The 21,976-nt window shown below is 43.4% G+C and overlaps 1 protein-coding gene across 3 annotated transcripts in view; it reads right to left on the minus strand.

The window, feature by feature from the left end:
* Nucleotides 1–1,372: 1,372 nt before the first annotated feature.
* Nucleotides 1,373–21,976, minus strand: part of LOC149449519 (uncharacterized) — a 22,256-nt gene continuing 1,652 nt past the window's right edge. The window contains exons 2-4 of one of the 3 annotated variants that reach the window (XR_016315395.1): nucleotides 20,118–20,209; nucleotides 2,165–6,942; nucleotides 1,373–2,123 (exon numbers count right to left, since the gene is read on the minus strand). Coding sequence is in view for 2 of the 3 variants with exons in the window: in XM_089693142.1 (XP_089549268.1) it covers nucleotides 5,573–6,942; nucleotides 20,118–20,169 (1,422 nt within the window). In the remaining variant the exon portion in view is untranslated. Of the gene's footprint in view, nucleotides 6,943–19,885; nucleotides 19,981–20,117; nucleotides 20,210–21,976 lie in introns of all 3 variants that reach the window. The other 2 variants (XM_089693143.1, XM_089693142.1) reach the window with 2 other exon arrangements.

Raw genomic sequence — 21,976 nt, forward strand, 5'->3', positions numbered from 1 at the left:
TAACGAGTTGTCGTTAGTTGCACCTTCATAAATTGACAGGACTAATCTGTGTACCACTTGATCACATAGCCAGTCTGTGGGAGCCAGAATTATTGTTGTTTGGTAGGGATCAAATACTTATTTTACACACTGAACTACAACTCAGTTTATACCATTTGTATTGTGTTTTTTCTGGATTTTTGATATCATTTAAACTACACATTTGATAAAATGTATAGACCCTTCATTTCTTTGTAAGTGGACATGTCAGCAAAATCCTTAACTGCATGCATACCTAGGAGAATCGATGATACTTTAAAGGCAATATGTGGACATAATAAAGTGTTGATTTGCTTTAGGTTTTTGCTATTTGAAACAATTCATTAATTTCACTATTTCTGAAGGCATCCTCACCACACAGAATTTTTCCTGCACTGTAGTGTACGTATGGAAAAGAAGGTGAGCATATTTTAGAATGCATGGATACGAGAAGGCTTGCAGTCTGGTCTTAAAGGGAACCCTGAATGAAAATTCAAAATCTTTTGTAGACCCCCCAACTCCCCATTAAGGAATGGTGGCTGGGGAAAAATAGTAGAAAAACAAGAAAAAAACCCCCATAAAAACACCTCACACCCAGGCTTTTGTTAACTTCCTGTAGGTAAGAATGATAGTACAAGGCCTTCTCTTTGGAACCCATGAGAAGTCACTCCAGCACTGAGCAGGAGTCAATTCTTGAAGTTACTCCACTACCTCTGCCCCCCTCCAGGTCCTCCTCAAGGAGACCTATGAATACAGAATCTTAGGTACTAGGTGCAGAAACGTTGTATTTCACAACTATTGAGGGGGTTCACTTTGACAGAAATGAACAGTGTGTGCAATGAAAGCCCTGGTGAGAGGGGTGAGAGAAGAATGTCTCTCAATTTTCATTATGTATCTTCCACTTCTGCGCTTCTGAATCCAACCCCTAGTGACCAGGTTCCTCTAAACTAGCCTTTTTCAATTAGGATTCCATTGAAGCCAAGTGTACCTCCAGAGATGGTTCTTGAGTAGTGAGCAGTGGCAGACTGATCACTTGCAATGAGCGCCAATGTAATAAAGGCAATGATGGGGGAAAGAGGCATTTTTCCACTAATCGGTAATATATGGGGTCACTTCTCCAATGACCAGCAGTGTTGGTGACAGGGGCATTTTTCCATTGGCCACCAATGTAAGGGGTCACTTTTCCACTGATCCCCAATGTAAGGGAACAAGCAGGTGTCCCCTAAGATATCAAAATTATTTCAAGCGTTCCCCTTGGGAAAAACTACACCCTCCCCCACTGCCCTCACATCATTCACACAGATAACATACAGAGATATACATTTGTTATAAATAGAGATAAGTTCAGGAACAATTTCACAATATTTTTTTTATAAAAGAAATAGACAGTAATAAGGTACAGACATTCTAAGTGCTGAGCATCTCTTCTTCATCAGAGAAAAGTGTCATTAATAAAATAATGAAAATTGGGACCGCATGAACTTGACGCACAATACACAACGAAAGCAATACACTATCATGTACATACACCACTACCCTTTTAGAGTCAGTCAACCCAGAACAGACATTTCAGTTGTTGGTGGATGCTGAAAAGAAAGTACACCTAAACCCAGGAACAAAAAATGTAATATATTTTTCCAGCCCTTAGGTAGGGTAACTGCTTTGGTTTTCTTTTTTACTGGGCTACGTACAGTTTCTGCAATTACAGAAACATACCTATAGATTCACTGTATTTCCAACTTCCTATATCCTGACCTCAAATCCCAAACAAAGTTATCAAACTTATCAGTTGTCTTCTGGAATACAGAACCTCTCCCTCCTGTGTTATGGTGAGTAGGAGAGTACAAACTGGAAGAGCAGCCTAGAATCACAACACTCCCCTTCCATTGATAAAATATAGTGAGCAAACATTGTTGCCATTGGACAGGAAACGTATCGCTCACAGATTAAATTAAAAGGTAAAAGTTTAGCCTGGAGAACAGATTAGTCTTTAGATTGCTGCCTGCCCTGACCCTTGCGTGCATAATGCATATGCTACTGATTGCTACCTGCCCTGAGCTTTGCCTTGATAAAGGATAAGCTCCTGATTGCCATCTGACCCTTGCCTGGATAAAGGATAAGCTACTGATTGCCATCTGACCCTTGCCTGGATAAAGGATAAGCTACTGATTGTTGCCTGCCATGACCCTTGCCTGGATAAAGGATAAGCTACTGATTGCCATCTGACCCTTGCCTGGATAAAGCATAAGCTACTGATTGCCATCTGAACCTTGCCTGGATAAAAGATAAGCTACTGATTGCCATCTGACCCTTGCCTGGATAAAAGATAAGCTACTGATTGCCATCTGACCCTTGCCTGGATAAAGGATAAGCTACTGATTGCCATCTGACCCTTGCCTGGATAAAGGATAAGCTACTGATTGCCATCTGACCCTTGCCTGGATAAAAGATAAGCTACTGATTGTTGCCGGCCGCGACCCTTGCTTGGCTAACAAACACTGCCTCTGCCCAATTCTAGCCAGTACTGACCACTGCATGCTTGCTGTGCTGCCAGTCATTAGCCTTGGTCTCTCCAGTATACGATACCTGTCTTGAACCTTTTCTGCATCATGAAGCCATCTGACATGGTGCATGAATTCTCTCTTTCTTAAAGTTGCTGGGGAGCATCCCAGTTCTGCAAATAAAGCACTGCACTTTAAGTCCTGGGGCATCCAAGTATCAATATGAATGCCAGCCTTAAGAAAAAGGTGACTGCTATATGGGAAATGCATTCTGTAAGGTTTACCTGAGCAGGTAAACCTTACAGAAAGGAACTGGCAGGACCCCCAGGGAAAAAGAAAGGAATTAAAACACCAGGGAAAAGAAAACTAATGCAAACACCAAAGCTAAGGACTGGTAAGCTGCAATATATGGCATTTTTGTTTTGGGGTTTAGATATATTGTAGCTCTACTGGGCTCTATTGGAGTTCCTGGATGATTTAATGGCATAGAGGGACCAGCCACCCCAAAGGAGCCAGGAACACAGCTAGGAACTATTGAAATGTAAAAAAAAGTAGGGATATAAATAAGAGGTATAAAAAAGGTGATTTGGCTCCTGGGCTCCACCTATTCCTGAAATCAGTTTTGGATGGACTGAACGTTTATCATGAACCTCACGGACCTCTTTCCCAACAGAAACATAAGAGGTGGGTAAAACACAGCGCAACACTGGGGCCCTTTTGTTAATAAGGCAAAGAGCAATGCTTAACTCACAGCAACCAACACTGATCTCTCTTCATGCAGATTGCTTTTTAAACTATGGCAGATGCTTTCTGATTGGCAGCCTTAAAGAAAACCTGTCAAGGCAACTATAATCTGGAACAGCTGAGGCTCATATCCAGCTTTGGAGAAATATGTGGCTGGACTAATGTAGTGATGCAAAATCTGGTACAGAACGCAGGTCTACAGCATTGTGCAACTTACTGACTGCACCCTGGACCAACACCGAGCTTCAGGAAGTCGCACAGTGGCAGCCCCCATTGCTGGATGGGAACACTGACATCTGAACAACACAGCAAACACAAACAATTTTTTCTTCTTTTCTTTCTTAGCATAATCTTTCTACAGTTGCCACTTCTCCATCCAGCCACATCCATGACGCCCTTTCTGATCTCTCCCGTGAATGCTGAAACCTTTTCAACAAATGGCGCTGATCAAACTTTATCAAATATCCAGTCGAGGGCTAAAGATGACAGATCAGAAAAATAATTTTATAGTCCTGGGTACCAGTCTGAAAGTTTTAGTATTTAAAGCACATGCCCCTCCAACTGTGACATCACAATGCCGCATTTCAGTGGGTAGCATTAGACTTGGACAAACGACAAATGATCCAGCGTGTGGCAAAGTCATAAGTTTTGTAATGGGGCAAAGCTTCAGCTCATGCAATACACTTTATCCATAGTCCAAAATTGGCTCAATTAATGTGAACGGATTAAGCCCTGACGCTCTGCCATTCGGGTACCTGAGCTGTCTGCATTACCCAAATGTGTCAAGGATGAAAACTACACTTAATAAGATGGTATTCACCCTGGAATATCAGGGACATCAAGAAATGACTACACAGTATGGGCTGTCCAACAGACTCTCGCACTGTGCAGGGCCATCAGACCTAACACTAGTCTTGCATTGGTTAATATCTGGATGCAAACCTTCTGTGAAATGTAGTGCAACAGAGAAACCTCACAAAGATGGCAAAAAAATCTGATTGGTTTATGTCCAGATCTGTATTTACTAATACAACACTAGACAGCTGCCAATTTGGCAAGCTAAACAACAGACACTTTGATGGTCTACGAAGGAGTCCAAAGCTGGCCATACACCAGTGAACTTATGTTTGAACGTTTGCATTGAAAAATCTGGAACTGTTCTTAAGAGCACACGAACGCGCCATTGAGTCAACTAATTTTGTTTGGAAGTTTGTAAAATTATGTCCAGACCTACTACTGCAATGGAATCCCAGCCATAATAAAGTGGTGCTTCACTCAAAAAGTGAAGGCCCGCTGGTTCGCTCCCTCCTTCAGCTTGGAACTGAGTTGAAGGTTTCTTGGGAAGAGCATGTACCATTTTTTATCAGTACCCACTCCCGTTTCCGCTATAGTCGCAGCGATGGACCCCGGGGGCACTGGTAAGTACCTGATTTTTCAAAGTCAGCAGCTACAGTATTTGCAGCAGCTGTTTCTTAAACTTCTCTTCAAACAGGTTCCTTTTGTGCCTAGAACCTACACATTACAATATCATTGTCATTATCATTACCAGTTAAATTTAAGTCCTTCTATCCATCTCGTTCCTTCAAATTTTCTCAAATGGATGGTCAAAAGTGATTGTTCTAACTCCACTAACCACAAGAAATGTTTTAACCATTAGAAAGCACTGAAAAAAATGTTTTTGTAAATTGTACTAGCATATGGCCAACTTTTGTCCACTGATTACAATATCATCCTTGTTGCTCCTCGCACAGCCTGTACACATTCATGTCATGGCTCTTCTAAAGCAAGCTGTGCTCACAGTCCCCGCAGGTAGATGAGAGGCTTCTGAGAGCATTAACAGGCCAAAAACAAGGAGATGCTTCCTCTATTTCTATCCACAAATGTGAATATAACATGGCAAGATACATTGGCTTGGCATGGATACCACTACATTTGGGCTTCAAGTGGCAGGTCTTCAAGACCCTTGGTTGCCATCTGTATGTAAACATTCCTTTTAATGAAAAGGGTCACCAAGTATTATGACAACACCACAAGATCTGTGATCTGCAATACAACACAGAATGTTGCATGCAGGTCAACCCCATTCCGCTATTGCACTAAACAGTATGTTCGTGACTGGATATCGAACACAAGATGGACAACAGTCCAGCCATTCATGGATAAGATGGGGAATTTGGGCATGAGATAGGAACCATCCCTATGGTATAACTGGATATTGGGTACACAATGGACAATTACCCAACTCTTCTGTGATATGACCACATTAAGCCCAGATGGGCACTGTTTAATTGCTCCCATAAACAGTGTATTTACATGAAGGAGTTTTCTGCCGTGTGGGACTTCTGATGAGTGGCCAATTGGTAGCTCCAGCAGAAGCTCTGCCCACATTCAATACAGGTGTAAGGCTTTTCACCAGTATGGACGCGCTGATGGCGGACAAGCTGGTAACTCCAGCTGAAATTTTTGCCGCACTGCAGACAAGCATATGGCCTTTCTCCAGTATGGGTACGTTGATGTTTGTTGTAGTCGGAGTTGCGACTGAAGTTCTTGCCACAAAGGGGGCACTGGAAAGGCTTTTCGTTGCTATGTGTAACACGGTGCCGGTCGCAGCCGACCTTGTCAATAAAACATTTGCCGCAGTCGGGGCAGGTGTAGGGCTTTTCGCCTGTGTGTATACGTTGGTGGGTGACCAGGACGGAGCGCTGGCTAAAGCTTTTGCCACAGGTGGCACATGTGTAAGGGCGCTCACCGGTGTGAATACGTTGATGCATTACCAGCTTGGAGCTCTCGCTGAAGCTCTTGCCACACTGGTTACATGTGTAGGGGCGCTCACCCGTATGAGTCCTCTGGTGTGTAATAAGGTGCGAGCGCACGCTGAAGCTCTTGCCGCAGTCACTGCAGGAATATGGCCGTTCGCCAGTGTGAGTGCGCTGGTGGATGACTAGCTTGGAGCTCTCGCTGAAGCTCTTGCCGCACTCTATACATGTGTACGGTCGCTCTCCGGTGTGAGTTCGTTGGTGGCGGACTAGCTGGGAACTTTCGCTGAAACGTTTGCTGCAGTCCAAACAGGCGAAGGGTTTTTCACCGGTGTGAATCTTCTGGTGACGAATGAGCAGAGAACATGAAGTGAAACTTTTGCTGCACTCCATGCATGGGTAGGGACGTTCCCCGGTGTGGTTTCGGTGATGCTGGATGAGCAGAGATTTCTGGCTGAACCATTTCCCACACACTGTGCACAAGAAGGGCTTGGCTTTTGTGCTGGTCCCCTTCTGAGATCGGAACATTCGGCTAGTGGAAAAACGTGACCCACAGGATGGTACAGGGCACTCAGGGGACTCTTGTTCTCCATTGTTGTTTGTTTCATTCTTCTCCCCTGCGTGAACCTTCAACTCGCCCACTGAAAGATCATTGTTGTGGGCTGCCATTCCGTCCACACTCAGCAGCTCAGGCAGCCTGTTGGAGGAATCATCGTTACTTGTGTCATTATCCTGACCAGAAGGAACAAATTCATTCAAAATGTTCACAGATAGTCGTTCCGGAGAGCTGCTGCTTGGGTTGCGATGTGTTTTGGTGGGCTTTCTCCGACGCCTGGGGGTATCTGCTGAGCTCTTCTTGGTATTACTCTTCTCCTGGCACAGGGAGGGTGCTGTTCTTGGGGCTCCATCTATTCCTTTAGACTCTGAAAAAAAAAAAAAACAACCGATAATTACTTTAGCACTAACATTAGTCTAAAGCAGATCTGTGAGAGAAGCTACAAGTATTTCCTAGTGTCAGAAGCACTTCTTACTACTTCCCACACATACACACACACGTGCATTTTCCATCTCTCTACAAGACAATCATTTCCTTTTATATAGAGAAGAAGGAACCAAACAGCAACATAGTTGTGGTTTATCAAATTAAAGCTGAAGTGGAATGTGTGCATACAATACCTTCACTTCAATCTTCTAGACTTGACCATCAAATTATTTCTTTGACATCATCACTGTCTTTTTTGCTGGCCTCTCGTAGTAGGATCAAGTTTGGTGACAGGGGCCGGCAGTCTACATCACAGCACCCTTCCTTTAGCAATATATGAAAGAACACATCCTTGGCATCCCTTTGGATGTGCATACTCCTCCTAGTTGGCCATTGGATGCTGCAGGCTTTATCTGTGCAATCTGCTGATCAGTTGTATAATCCGTTGTACAATCAAGCAACTGATCAGCAGAATGCAAAGCGTCTGTACTATACAGTGTCTAACAGGTATGCATGTCTAAAGGGATGCCAGAGATGTGTTCCTTTAAAGAACGCTCTGGAACAGCAGTACGGTGACTGGAGCCAGCCCTAAAGATCATGCCTACACATGATGAAGAGCAAAAATGATGATGTGGAGAAAACCAATAGCTGCGTGAGGCAGGTGAACAACAGTATGGATCAGGAGGAGAGGGGATTGATGAAAATGAGATTTATGGCTGAAGCATTTCCCACACACCTTGCATGGAAAAGGCTTGGTTTTTGTGCTGGTGCTCTTTTGAGATTGGAACATTTGGCCGGTGGAATTTGTCGACCCACTGGATGTCTCAGGGCAGGCCGGTCCTCTATTGTTGTTTGTTTTATCTTTCTCTTTTGCATGAGCCTTCAACTCATCAGCTGAAACGTCAATGTTGCAGCCTGCCATTTTGTCCCACTCGGCAGCTCAAGCAGCCTGTCCTAGAAATGATCGTTACTTTCACGATTCTTATGACCAGAAGGAACAAATTAATTCAAAATTTCCAGAGGCATACTCCCAGAAAAAAATGTTCTTTCCTAATGGTCTTTGCAACTGATCATCAGATTTCACAGCTAAAGTCTGTACCACAGCTCTGCGTGTCTAAAGGCAGGCTAAAGATGCATTTTTTTTAAATAATGCTCTGGAATAGAAGTATGATAACTAGAGATAGGAAGGCCTGGAAAAAAAAAAAAAAAACAGAAACATTGGGAAAAAATAGTTTTTTCCTCAAACCCATTTTTTTTTTTGGGGGGGGTTCAGGAAAAAATGATTTAACCATTAGCCGCCCGGCCAATGGCCGTTTGGCGGCTTGAAATGTGCTCCTGTATTTCGGGTGCACGCCATTTGGCGTGCTCCCGCACATGCGCGGTTTGCGCGGTTGCAGAGCGACGCAGCAGTGCGATCTGTCACCGCCCGTGCACCTCGGACACGGCCGATGACAGATCCGAGTACCGACTCCCGTTGCCGGTACCATGTGACCTGCTGTGACCAATCACAGCAGGTCACATGACAGTTGTATACAATGGATGGCTTCATTCATGATGCCATCCATTGTATACTAGTGCCTAGCTGTGAATGGTCACAGCTAATCACATGCACATGTCATGTGATTAGCTGTGACCAAATCACAGCTAAGCACAAAAAAAAAAAAAAAGCTGAATGAATCCATTTCATTCAGGTAAATGCTTGCTTATAGCAAATTGTGTAAAAAAAAAAAAAAAATACTGATCACTTCCCCAAAGTAGTACAGTGTTACTATGGTAACATTGTACTATTTTGGTCATAGTAAAATATGAAAAAAAAATTTAAAAAAAATTTTAAAAAATGTAATAAAAAATTAAATATAATAATAATAATAAAAAAAAAATAATAATAAAAAAAAAATATATATATTTTTTTCATACTGTCACCAGTCAGTGTCGCTGTTCACCGCCATGCCAGTTATATGATGACGCTGTACTGCACTGGTGACAGTATGTAAAAAAAAAATAGTGAAAATAATTTTTTTAATTTTTTCATTTTCCGAAAAATTATGACAAAAAAATACAACTTCAAAAAACTCGCCATGCCTCTTATGAAGTACGTCGGACTGTCTACTCTGCAAAAAGGGGTCATTTGGGGGATATCTGTACTGTTCTGACATTCTTGGACCTCAAGATATTAGATTGGCTGTCAGTACTTCAGGATTGATCAATATTCAGATATATCCCATAGTTTGTGAACTCTATAACTTTCCTACAAACTAAAAAATACATCCTAATTTGGGTTATTTTCACCAAAGACATGTAGCAGAATACATCTCGGCCTAAATTTACGAAGAACAATTATTTATTTGTAAACTTTTATAACAGAAACAAAGAAAAATGTGTTTTTTTTTTCAAAATTTTTGGTCTTTTTTTGTTAATTTAGCAAAAAATAAAAACCCCAGCAGTGATTAAATACCACCAAAAGAAAGCTCTAGTTGTGTGAAGAAAATTATAAAATTTTAGTTTGGGTACAATGTTGTATGACCGCGCAATTGTCATTCAAAGTGTGAGAGCGCTGAAACCTGAAAAATGGCCTGGGCAGGAAGGTGTAAAATTGCACGGTATTGAAACGGTTAAAGAAGTTTGGAATATGTTCTTTTACAACAATAAATAATATATCTATGACATGGTATTCAAACTATATAACATGAAAACCTTGATGAAAGATTTCTGAGACTTAAGGTCTGTAAAGTCTTAAATTATTGTACGTTCTCTCATCTGCAGACAAGCAACCCCTGGAATACAATTCAAGTAACACTGTACTTCTCAATGCAGTTCCAAACAAGATAAATAGGCACTTCAGCCAGTAGGGGGCAATACAGGGGAAAAGTTCCAGTTGAGTTTGAATGCGGTTTCATCTAGTACCACCTAAAGTTGGGTGATTGTTGGGATACAGTAGATGATAGTTTCTGTCCTCTCAGCCTTAATTGACAGATAAGGGTAAATTTTTTGACAAATTAGTTAACCTTTAAATGATTCCTATTAATGTTCTCCACCATCACATTTACTTATAGTCTGGTCAGTATTTTTTTTTATTTTCTTCCTCTCAGTAAAATGGTGAGACAAACATCTAGAGTTTGGAAACATTTTCACAGTGCAATTTCTGTTTAGAGCAAAGCTTGCAAATATTGTGAGAAGAAATATTCTTTTCCAAATGCTACAAGGATGACAAAACACATCCTGGCATGCCACAGGTGCCCTAAAGACATTAAAAAATACTTTATAAAATGAAATGATGAGGGAAAGAATGACAGTTTGAGAAGTTTCAGAGTTCTCATTCCAGAAACACTGTTTCTGGATCATCACAAAATGTTTCTTTACCAGCAGCATCTTCAAGGAAGAAAGTGTTACAAAACACAGCCTCACAAAAACACACAATCCCTTCATTTATAGAGAAAATGACACCTAGAAAATCAGGACAACATTCACCAAGCTCTTCATAGAGCAATATATGCTTCTGGGTCAGCATTATCAATAACTGAAAATGCATAAATATAAAAAAGTGTAGCGCAACTAAAATGTGTATAATCCAATATAAATGTGCAATATTTGTTTTTTTTCTTATAAAAAAGACAAAACGCATGTAAATGCATAAAACACAATTAGTAATATAACTGATGATATGAATAGATAATAGAATAGATCACCGGGCAGCACAGTGGCTAAATGGTTAGCACTTCCATCTGGCAGTACTCGGGTCGTTGGTTCGAATCCCAGCCATGTCACCACCTGCCTGGAGTTTGCATGTTCTCCCTGTGACTGCGTGGGTTTCCTCCGCCGGGTACTCCGATTTCCTCCCACATTCCAAAGACATGCTGGTAGGTTAATTGGCTCCTGTCTAAATTGTCCCTAGTATGTGTATGTATGAATGTGAGTTAGGGACCTTAGATTGTACGCCCCGTGAGGGTTAGGGACTGATGTGAATGTACAATATATATGTAAAGTGCTGCGTAAATTGACGGCGCTATATGAGTACCTGAAATAAATAAATAAAGTGCAATGAATCCCAACCTGCCTTATAAATACAGAGCTGAATAATTCATATTCCCCCTGTAAACTTCATAAATACTATCAAAAATGCATATATATTAAACTAATATAAACAAATGCAGAATTCATAAAAAGTCCCAGAAAATCCAGTGAGAAATTTCTTTCTTCGAAATATCGTGTTTTGTGACATGCATATATCATGCGTGCTCAATATAAAGTTGCTGATGTGCTTCACCACAGCGAACCATCGTCTTCCAATGCTACCGCTCTCCTCAAGGTTTGACCCGCACAATGGTAAGGTCAAACACGCTTTCCCAACACTCTGGGTGTAATAACTGGCAATATTCCTCCAATTCACTTGTAATAGGTAAGTGTCACTTTAACCCCTTCACGCCTAAGTGTAAAACAAATCCAAATGCCTAAGCACAATTTTGCAATGTTGGCATGTGTTAGTAAAACTGTACATATCATCAAAACTACTTTGTACATCCAGTTGGATTATACCGCGTTTTTTTCAGGACAAATTGGGCTTTCATTTGGTGGTAAATGGTAATGGATAATTCCTGGAAAACTGTCCCAAAATAGTAAAAAAAAAAATCATTTTTTTTTATTTAGCTGTGTGTTTCTTGTTACTACCATAACCTACCACCAAAGAACAACCCAAAATAAATTCTCCAGCTCTTGATGATCGCAGCGATACCATATATGTGTATGTTATTTGTTGTTTGTACCCGTAGTACAGCCTAGAAACAATAGTTTTTTCCCCTCTATGCCAGGAGTTAGAAAGATACAATGTATCTCTCTCCTCCACTCATAAAGAGAAAAAAAGGGTCCGGGCTGTACAGTGACTGATCACTGTGATAGCCAATGAGAGGCTATCACAGCGATCATGTGACCAGGAATTGGGAGTCCCGGGTCCTGATCGTTAAAACGGGACCCAGTGCTCTCAGTGACACCGCGGTCTTTGTCTACAAATATATGTTGCGCTCCTAAATACTTCTCAATAAATAATAATTAAATTATTACCATTAAATTAATTCAAATTATGATACAAATAACTAATAAAAGTGTATAAATACCAAAAAATATTTAAATAGATAGTTTAAACTAATCAATCTCCTCCATATAAATATCAAAATAATTCCACATGAAATACTCCACTAAAAAATGTTTTTACCTAGTGCTCATAAATCATCTATTAGTGACATGATGTACTTACTAATACCCTCAATTTCATTTAAATTCATAATACCCTCATTTAATATAATATTATATTTAATATTGGTTTACTATTTGTATTATATTAAATGAGGGTATTATGAATTTAAATGAAATTGAGGGTATTAGTAAGTACATCATGTCACTAATAGATGATTTATGAGCACTAGGTAAAAACATTTTTTAGAGGAGTATTTCATGTGGAATTATTTTGATATTTATTTGGAGGAGATTGATTAGTTTAAACTATCTATTTAAATATTTTTTGGTATTTATACACTTTTATTAGTTATTTGTATCATTATTTGAATTAATTTAATGGTAATAATTTAATTATTATTTATTGAGAAGTATTTAGGAGCGCAACATATATTTGTAGATATTTCCAACACAGTTGTAGTTATGTGTTTCATGTTTGCGATCCTCTAGTAATTATCACACCTGTGGCTCGCAAGTTACTCTGATTCATCTATACCGCGGTCTTTGTGCTTTGCGCCGTGCGGCACGCTCCCAGCAGAAAGACAGGTACGCAAATATGGAAAAAACTGAAAAAATCCCAGTTCTGTGAGGTGGCATATTTATGTGACGTCGGCGTCAAGGGGTTAAGACTGCAAGACTCCAGCCAAATCAATGCAAAAAATGAAACAAATAAAAGATTTCATGGTGCAGTACCAGAGTAACTTGATATTGTTTATTAAAAGAAGATTAAAAACACTCACAAGTACAATGCACTTGTAATATCCATTGCACTAGATTGATTGCTTGTTTACATTTCCATCCCAATAGTATATTGTCCCCTTAAAAATGCATATTTCTGGAGCAGTGTCTAAAATAGCCAAACTCACACTTCTGGGCGTCATGACGTCTAGTGACCCCCCGACGCGTTTCGTCACGTAATCAGTGACTTAATCATAGGAAAAGATGGTGCCAACATCAAGAGATCTCTCTTCCTAAATTGTTTTCAATTGGTACAACTACTGCACCCTGAATTTTCTTTTAAATTTTTTCTGAAAATTTCCATTTTTCTTGAAAAAAAAGCACACAGGTAAAAAAAAAAAAAAAACGTTTTTTTTTTTCTCTCATGTCTTCAAAATCTTCCAGAAATTTTACATCTCTAACGATAATGGACGCCACCCCTAAAGATGATGAAGAGCAAAAATAACTGACAGCTGTGAGAGGCAGGTTAAAGACTGCATGAATCAGCAAGAGAGGGAACGACTGAGGCCCATCAGACAGAAAATGAAGGGGGCTCATCTTCATCTTTAAAGGGTTACCATATGGAGATGTAAGTTTTGCAGAGAATTGAGAGTATTTTGTTTCAACACAGGACAGGATTTGCTGCAAGTGTGGAGAAAGAAAAGTATTGCTGGAGTTTATCTTTAAAACAAGATGCACCCATAGCAGGTATTGTTTCTGTACAAAGAGAACATCAGGACCTGTCTACTTCCAGACTGTCTCTAAATGGCATCACTAAATGGCAGCATGAGGTCCAAATCCGGACCGAGTTACTGTCTTATCTGGACCGCAGAAGTCCTTCCATTCAGAAGCTGGCTTTTCCCCCCAAGCTTCTGCAGAATGATGTGAAGGTGGGCTGAGGACACTGCTGTAAAGGGGAAACGGTGATGTGAAGGGGGAACTGTGATATGCCGAGGGGGACAGAGGATCTGATGAAAGAATGGGATTGTGATTTAAAAGGAAGGGAGCTGCAATGTGAAGGAGTCATCACACAAACATGCGATTGGACATCAGTGGGGGGTAATGTGAAGGGGGGCACATGTAAAGGGGGAAGACAGAGGACACCGCTGTGGGGGGGGGGGGGGGGGGTAATGTGAAGGGGGGGAAAGGGAACACTGCTATGGGGTCAGTAATGTGAAGGGGGGACAGAGAACACTGCTGTGGGGTGGTAATGTGAGTCGGGGGACAGATTACATTGCTGTGGGGGGGGTAAGGTGAAGGGGGGCACATGTAAAGGGGGAATACAGAGGACTGTGGGAGCAGTAATGTTAAGGGGGACCAAGGACACCGCTGTGGGGGCAATAATGTTTAGGGGGGCCAAGGACACCGCTGGGAGGACAGTAATGTGAAGGAAGGGACAGAGGACACCGCTGTGGGGACAGTAATGTAAAGGGGGGGACAGAGGACACCGCTGTGGGGACAGTAATGTAAAGGTGGGGACAGAGGACACCGCTGTGGGGACAGTAATGTAAAGGGGGGGACAGAGGACACCGCTGTGGGGACAGTAATGTGAAGGAGGGGACAAAAGATACCGCTGTGGGGGCAGAGGACACTGCTTTAGAAGGGGTAATGTGAAGGGGGGGACAAAGGACACTGCTGTGGGGGAATGTGATGTGGAGGGGGGACAGAGGACACCGCTGTCGGGGCAGCAATGTGAAGGGGGGGACAGGAGATACCGCTGTGGGGGCAGTATGCAAAGGGGGGACAGAGGACACTGCTTTAGAGGGAGTAATGTGAAGGGAGGGACAGAGGACACCACTGTGGGGGGGGGCAGAGGACACCGCTGTGGGGGTAATGTGAAGGGGAGGGACAGAAGGCACCACTGTGGGGGGTAATGTTAAGGAGGGACAGAAGGCACCGCTGTGGGGGGTAATGTTAAGGAGGGACAGAAGGCACCACTGTGGGGGGTAATGTTAAGGAGGGACAGAAGGCACCGCTGTGGGGGGTAATGTTAAGGAGGGACAGAGGACACCGCTGTGGGGGGTAATGTTAAGGAGGGACAGAGGACACCGCTGTGGGGGGTAATGTGAAGGGGGGACAGAGGATACCGCTGTGGGGGGTAATGTGAAGGGGGGGGGCAGAGGACACCGCTGTGGGGGGTGATGTGAAGGGGGGGCAGAGGACACCGCTGTGTGGGTAATAGAAGGAGGGACAGAGGAAACCGCTGTGGGGTAATAGAAGGGGGGACAGAGGACACCGCTGTGGGGGGTAATGTGAAGGGGGGGTAATGTGAAGGGGAGGACAGAGGACACAGCTGTGGGGGGGGGGGTAATGTGAAGGGGGGGACAGAGGACACCGCTGTGGGGGTAATGTGAAGGGGGGACAGAGGACACCGCTGTGGGGGGTAATGTGAAGGGGGGACAGAGGACACCGCTGTGGGGGGTAATGTGAAGGGGGGACAGAGGACACCGCTGTGGGGGGTAATGTGAAGGGGGGACAGAGGACACCGCTATGGGGGGTAATAGAAGGGGGGACAGAGGAAACCGCTGTGTGGGTAATAGAAGGGGGGACAGAGGACACCGCTGTGGGGTAATAGAAGGGGGGACAGAGGACACCACTGTGGGGTAATAGAAGGGGGGACAGAGGACACCACTGTGGGGTAATAGAAGGGGGGACAGAGGACACCGCTGGGGGGTAATAGAAGGGGGGACAGAGGACACCGCTGGGGGGTAATAGAAGGGGGGACAGAGGACACTGCTGTGGGGGGTAATGTGAAGGGGGGGACAGAGGACACCACTGTGGGGGGTAAAGTGAAGGAGGGACAGAGGACACCGCTGTGGGGGGGGGGGGGACAGAGGACACCACTGTGGCGGGTAATATGAAGGGGGGACAAATGACACCACCATCATTCACAATTTACTCCAATAGGACAACCTGTAAAGGCTTTTAAAGGGTCACTTATGGGTGACTTTAGGTACCGTGTGTGTGCAATTTAAAATCTTGACAGTTTGGTATCTATTTACTCACAACAATATCCTTTTATATATTTTATCAGCGTAATAAGGTATTCTATCTGGTTTGTGTGCACTAAAAATATTTTTTTAAATGCTAAACGGCTGCGCAAATATCATGTTGTATAAAAATTGCAATAGCCACCATTCTATTCTCCAGGGCCTCAGATGTCTGAAAATATATACAGTATTTGGGGGTTCTAAGTAATTTTCTAGCAAAATAATGCTGATTTTAACATGTGTGCGAAAAAGGATAAAACTAACCCGGATAGTAGAAAAAAAGCATACTTGAAGCTCCTTGTAGTACAGGGGTGGGCAACTGCGGCCCTCCAGCTGCTGTTGAACTACATGTCCCATGAAGCACTGCAAGACTGAGTTTAAATCATGACTCCCAGAGGCATAAGAATGGTGGGACTTGTAGTTCCGCAACAGTTGGAGGGCCGCAGTTGCCCACCCCTTCTGTAGAAGAACTGACTGCTCAAGAGGCCCATTTCTCCTACCTCTTCCCTGTTCCGGCAGTGTCAGCTACGCATGTCCAGCACCATGCCCTTTGGCTCCATCCTCTGGCCCCTACAGTGTTGATGAGTCCTGTGCTGATTTAGGGACTGGAGGAAAGAATCATGGTATGGGTCGCAGGACACAGGCATCCCCAGAAGTATCAAACGCTAAGCAGTCTGTAAAACTGGAACAGAGGGAAGGTGGAAGACACAAAGGGATGAAGAGGTGCATACAACGGCAGGTGCAATATTTATCAACCCCTCGCCTACCGGGCACTTATACCCCCTTCCTGCCCAGGCCAATTTTCAGCTTTAAGCACTGTCGCACTTTGAATGACAATTGCGCGGTCATGCAATGCTGTACCCAGATGAAATTTTTATAATTTCTTTGAGACAGATAGAGCTTTCTTTTGGGGGTATTTAATCACCTCTGGGGTTTTTTATTTTGTGCTAAACAAACAAAAAACAACTGAAAATTGTGAAAAAAAAAATTGTAAATAAGTGATTTTTCTCCTTCACTGATGTGCACTAATGAGGCTGCAGCGATGGGCACTGATAGGCGGCACAGATGGGCACTGATGAGGAGGCACTGGTAGGTGGCACTGATGTGCATTGACAGGCATCACTGATGGGCACTGAAAGGCAGCACTCAAATATGACACTGATAAGTGGAACTGATAGGCAGCACCGACTGGCACTGATAGGTGGCACTGACTGTGTGACAGGAGTCACTTTGGGTGGGGGGCCCATGGAACCCAGCTCACTTTGGAGAGGTGGGGAGACCCCTGTCTCCACTCCCTATATCCCTATTATGTGTAAGTCACCCTGTGCCTGTTAGGGGTACAAAGTGATCTGTCCTAATATTGGGCTGGGGGGTTGTTGATTGTGTAATGCCATGTGGATGCATCCCATGCTTGGGAGCAAACTAATATGGGATGTACGTGTTTGTGTATTGGCTTGGTAGGGGGTGTTTCCAGCAGCCCTCCCTCCCGATGGGACTGTCTGTTGGTGTGTCTCTTGTTACTAAAGGTAGATTGCCCCGCCCTGTGTCATTATGCAGGGAGGGGGGGTTGTTCCCTTGAATTTATATATCTTGTATCTGTGTTAAAATAAATTAGTCTATTTCCTGGTTCACTTCAAGACTGGTGTCGTCTAGTCTTGTGTGGTCTGCTGTGCTGTCTGTGGTCGGTGTTCGGACAGGGAAGTGGTATCCTAATAGAAGTACTCAGCGCAGGCTGGGACGGTTCCATTACAGACTGGCACTGTTAGGTGGCACTGATAGGCAGCACTGACGGGCACTATTGCACACTGATAGGCAGCACTGATAGACAGCATTGACTGGCATTGATAGGTAGCACTGGCTGGCACTGAAAGGCAGCTCAGATGGACCCTGATATGTGGCATTGATGTGCACTGGTAGGCACTGATATGTGGCATTGATGTGGCACTGATAGGCACTGGCAGGTGGCATTGATGGGCATTGGCAGGTGGCATTGATGGGGCTACACTGATCTTCAGGGCACACTGATCATCATCATTAGTGCAATGATGATCAGTGTACATGTCCCCTCTGAGGAATTACTAGTTCTCCTAATGAGCTGTCAGCGTGACAGCTCGTGAGGAGAGGACTGCCGATAACCGGCATTTCCTTATTTACAGCTCATCACATGACCGAGCCGACATCTTCAGCTCTTTCCATTGATCGGTGATCCGCTGTGTCCCAGGGACACAGTGCACCACCGATAGTTGCGCTGTGCGCACGCGCGGTTAGAGTAGGAGGACGTCATATAACGTTCTCCCAGAACGAGAGAACCACCACCCACCCGTCATTACCTTATATGGCAGGCGGGAGGCATTTAAAGGAGTGACAGGGTCTCTTTAACCATTTGCCACCCGCCCTATGGCCGAATGGCGGGCGGCAAATGCCATCAGCGTTTCGGGTGGACGCCATGTGGCGTCCTCCCGCACATGCGCAGATTGCGCTCCTGCAGAGCGGCGCAGTGGTGCGATCCGTCACCGGCTGTGTACCTCGGACACGGCTGATGACAGATCTGAGTATCGGCCCCGTTACCGGTACCATGTGACCTGCTGTGACCAATCACAGCAGGTCACATGACAGTTGTAAACAATGGATGGCTTCATTCATGCCATCCATTGTATACTACTGCCTAGCTGTGAATGGTCACAGCTAATCACATGCACATGTCATGTGATTAGCTGTGGCCAAATCACAGCTAAGCACAAAAAAAAAAAAAAACAAACCCTGAATGAATCGATTTCATTCAGGTAAATGCTTGCTTATAGCAAAGTAATTCTTTGCTATAAGCAAATTGTGTAAAAAAAAAATACTGATCACTTCCCCAAAGTAGTACAATGTTACTATGGTAACATTGTACTACTTTGGTCATAGTGAAATATGAAAAAAAAATCTTAAAAAAAAATTATAATTTTTTTTTTTTTTTCATACTGTCACCAGTCAGTGTCCCTGATCACCGCCATGCCAGTTATATGATGACGCTGTACTGCACTGGTGACAGTATGTAAAAAAACCCAAAAAAACAGTGAAACTAATTTTTTCATTTTCCGAAAAATGACAAAAAAGATACAACTTCAAAAAACTCGCCATGCCTCTTATGAAGTACATCGGACTGTCTACTCTGCAAAAAGGGGTCATTTGGGGGATATCTGTACTGTCCTGACATTTGGGGGATATCTGTACTGTCCTGACATTTGGGGGAGATCTGTACTGTCCTGACATTTGGGGGAGATCTGTACTGTCCTGACATTTGGGGGAGATCTGTACTGTCCTGACATTTGGGGGATATCTGTACTGTTCTGACATTTGGGGGAGATCTGTACTGTCCTGACATTTGGGGGAAATCTGTACTGTCCTGACATTTGGGGGATATCTGTACCGTCCTGACATTCTTGGACCTCAAGAAATTAGATTGGCTGTCAGTACTTCAGGATTGATCAATATTCAGATCTATCCCATAGTTTGTGAACTCTATAACTTTCCTACAAACTAAGAAATACATCCTAATTTGGGTTATTTTCACCAAAGACATGTAGCAGAATACATCTCGGCCTAAATTTATGAAGAACAATTATTTATTTGCAAACTTTTATAACAGAAACAAAGAAAAACTTTTTTTTTTTCAAAATCTTTGGTCTTTTTTTGTTAATTTAGCAAAAAATAAAAACCCCAGCGGTGATTAAATACCACCAAAAAAAAGCTCTAGTTGTGTGAAGAAAATTATAAAATTTTAGTTTGGGTACAGTGTTGTATGACCGCGCAATTGTCATTCAAATTGTGAGAGCGCTGAAACCTGAAAACTGGCCTGGGCAGGAAGGTGTAAAAGTGCCGGTATTGAATTGGTTAAATCTGCCCTCCAGCCTTCCCCTCAGTCTTGTGCAGCTGCACACACTCCTCTCCTGGACTGAAATTACTTACTCTGATTTCACTGCACACTGTAAGTTTCTCACAATGTGCATTAAAAGCTGCAGAGAGTCAGATAGAGCCCGCCTCATTTCCTGGCTGGAGGACATCTGCTGGCAGACATGAAAAAAAAGATTGTTACATGTGAACAAAAAGTGCCAGAAGAAGCCTAGTCCTTAAGTGGTTAATATTTGCATAACTCCCCCCAAGAGCCAGCGAATGGACTTCTGAAGTATACTATGCTCACCATAGACAGGGACATCTGAGGGTCCATCCCCGGGGCCCTCTGCGTCCTGCATACTCTCCCTGCTGCGCCACGGCTTGACAATCACTCATCCACTGCAAAGGCAACAAAACTCAGGTTACTGAACAATGTCTGTGAATCTCATTGCCCCCCACCACACAGACTTTGTCCCCAATGACAGAATTATCCATTCCCGCCCCATTCCCGCGTCAGTTGCTGTACAATATGCCGTCACAAATGCATTCAGAGGGTCATTGCGGAGGTGCTCTGTTCCCAGATCTGAACAACTGGTGTGCCCATTATGAGGGGTTTCCACCATCCCTGTGCTAAGTTCTTGGATCTGTACACCTGCTGTTCCCATTATAAGGGGTTCCAACCATCCCTGTGCTGAGTCCCCAGGTCTGTACACCCGCTGTGCCCATTATTAGGGGTTCCCACCATCCCTGTGCTGAGTTCCCAGGTCTGTACACCTGCTGTTCCCAATATGAGGGGTTCCCTCCATCCCTGTGCGGAGTCCCCAGATCTGTACACCGGCTGTGCCCATTAAGAGGGGTTCCCACCATCTCTGCGCTGAGTTCCCGGGTCTGTACACCTGCTGTTCCCAATAGGAGGACTTCCCACCATCCCTGTGCTGAGTTCCCGGGTCTGTACACTTGCTGTTCCCATTATGAGGGGTTTCCACCATCTCTGTGCTGAGTTCCCGGGTCTGTTCACCTGCTGTGCTCATTATGAGGGGTTATCTCAGTTCATATACTGTACACTGTCATTAAAAGAAAAAGAAAACCACCACCCACACAAAAAGGGTAACAAGTAAAAATGCACAGTTAAATATACGGTACTATTCACACCATTAGAAGCTCAGAGCTGAAGGGGCGGTTGTTCTATACAAGTCATTGCGCAGAAATAAAGCATATAACTTGTGATGTGGTATATAATCACATGAGCCGTGCACAGTCAGTATACAGTGCGTACAGTCAGTCTATGAAACTTACAGCCAGTATATTGACAGTACAATCGGTATATAATGTGTCAGTATATGGAGATTACAGTCATTATACGGTATGTACAGTCAGCATATGAAGTTTACAGCCAGTATATGGAGAATACAATCAGTATATGATGTGTACACTTAGTATATGGAAATTCCAGTCAGTATACGGTGTGTAGTCAGTATATGGTGATTACAGTCAGTATATGGAGGGTACAGTCAGTATACGGAGAGTACAGTCAGTAGACATGTGTACAGTCATTATACGTTGTGTATAGCCAGTATATGGAGAATACAATCAGTATGTGTGTACACTCAGTATATGGCGATTAAAGTCAGTATACGGTGTGTACAGTCAGTGTATGGAGGTTACAGTCAGTATATGTAGAGTAAAATCAGTATATGGTGTGTATAATCAGTAAATGGAGAGTACAGTCAGATATGTTGATTACAGTCAGCAGATGTAAGTACAGTCAGATGGCAAGTCCAGTCAGTAGATGGAGGTTATAGTCATTATACGGTATTTACAGTCATTATATGGTGTGTACAGCCAGTATATGGAGAATACAATCAGTATATGTGTACAGCCAGTATATGGAAATTACAGTCAGTATATGGAGCTACAGTCAATATATGTAGAGCACAGTCAGATAAGTTGATTACAATCAGCAGATGTAAGTACAGTCATTAGATGGAGGGGACAGTCAGTAGATGGAGGTTACAGTCAGGAGACGGAGGGGACAGTCAGGAGACGGAGGGGACAGTCAGGAGACGGAGGGGACAGTCAGGAGACGGAGGGGACAGTCAGGAGACGGAGGGGACAGTCAGTACATAGTGTGTACAGTTAGTAGATGGAGGGGACAGTCAGTAGACG

This window comes from Staurois parvus, unplaced genomic scaffold (genome assembly GCF_062004578.1).
Source record: "Staurois parvus isolate SC_StPar_1 unplaced genomic scaffold, SC_StPar_1.0 ptg000615l, whole genome shotgun sequence".
Classification (NCBI taxonomy): Eukaryota; Metazoa; Chordata; class Amphibia; order Anura; family Ranidae; genus Staurois; species Staurois parvus.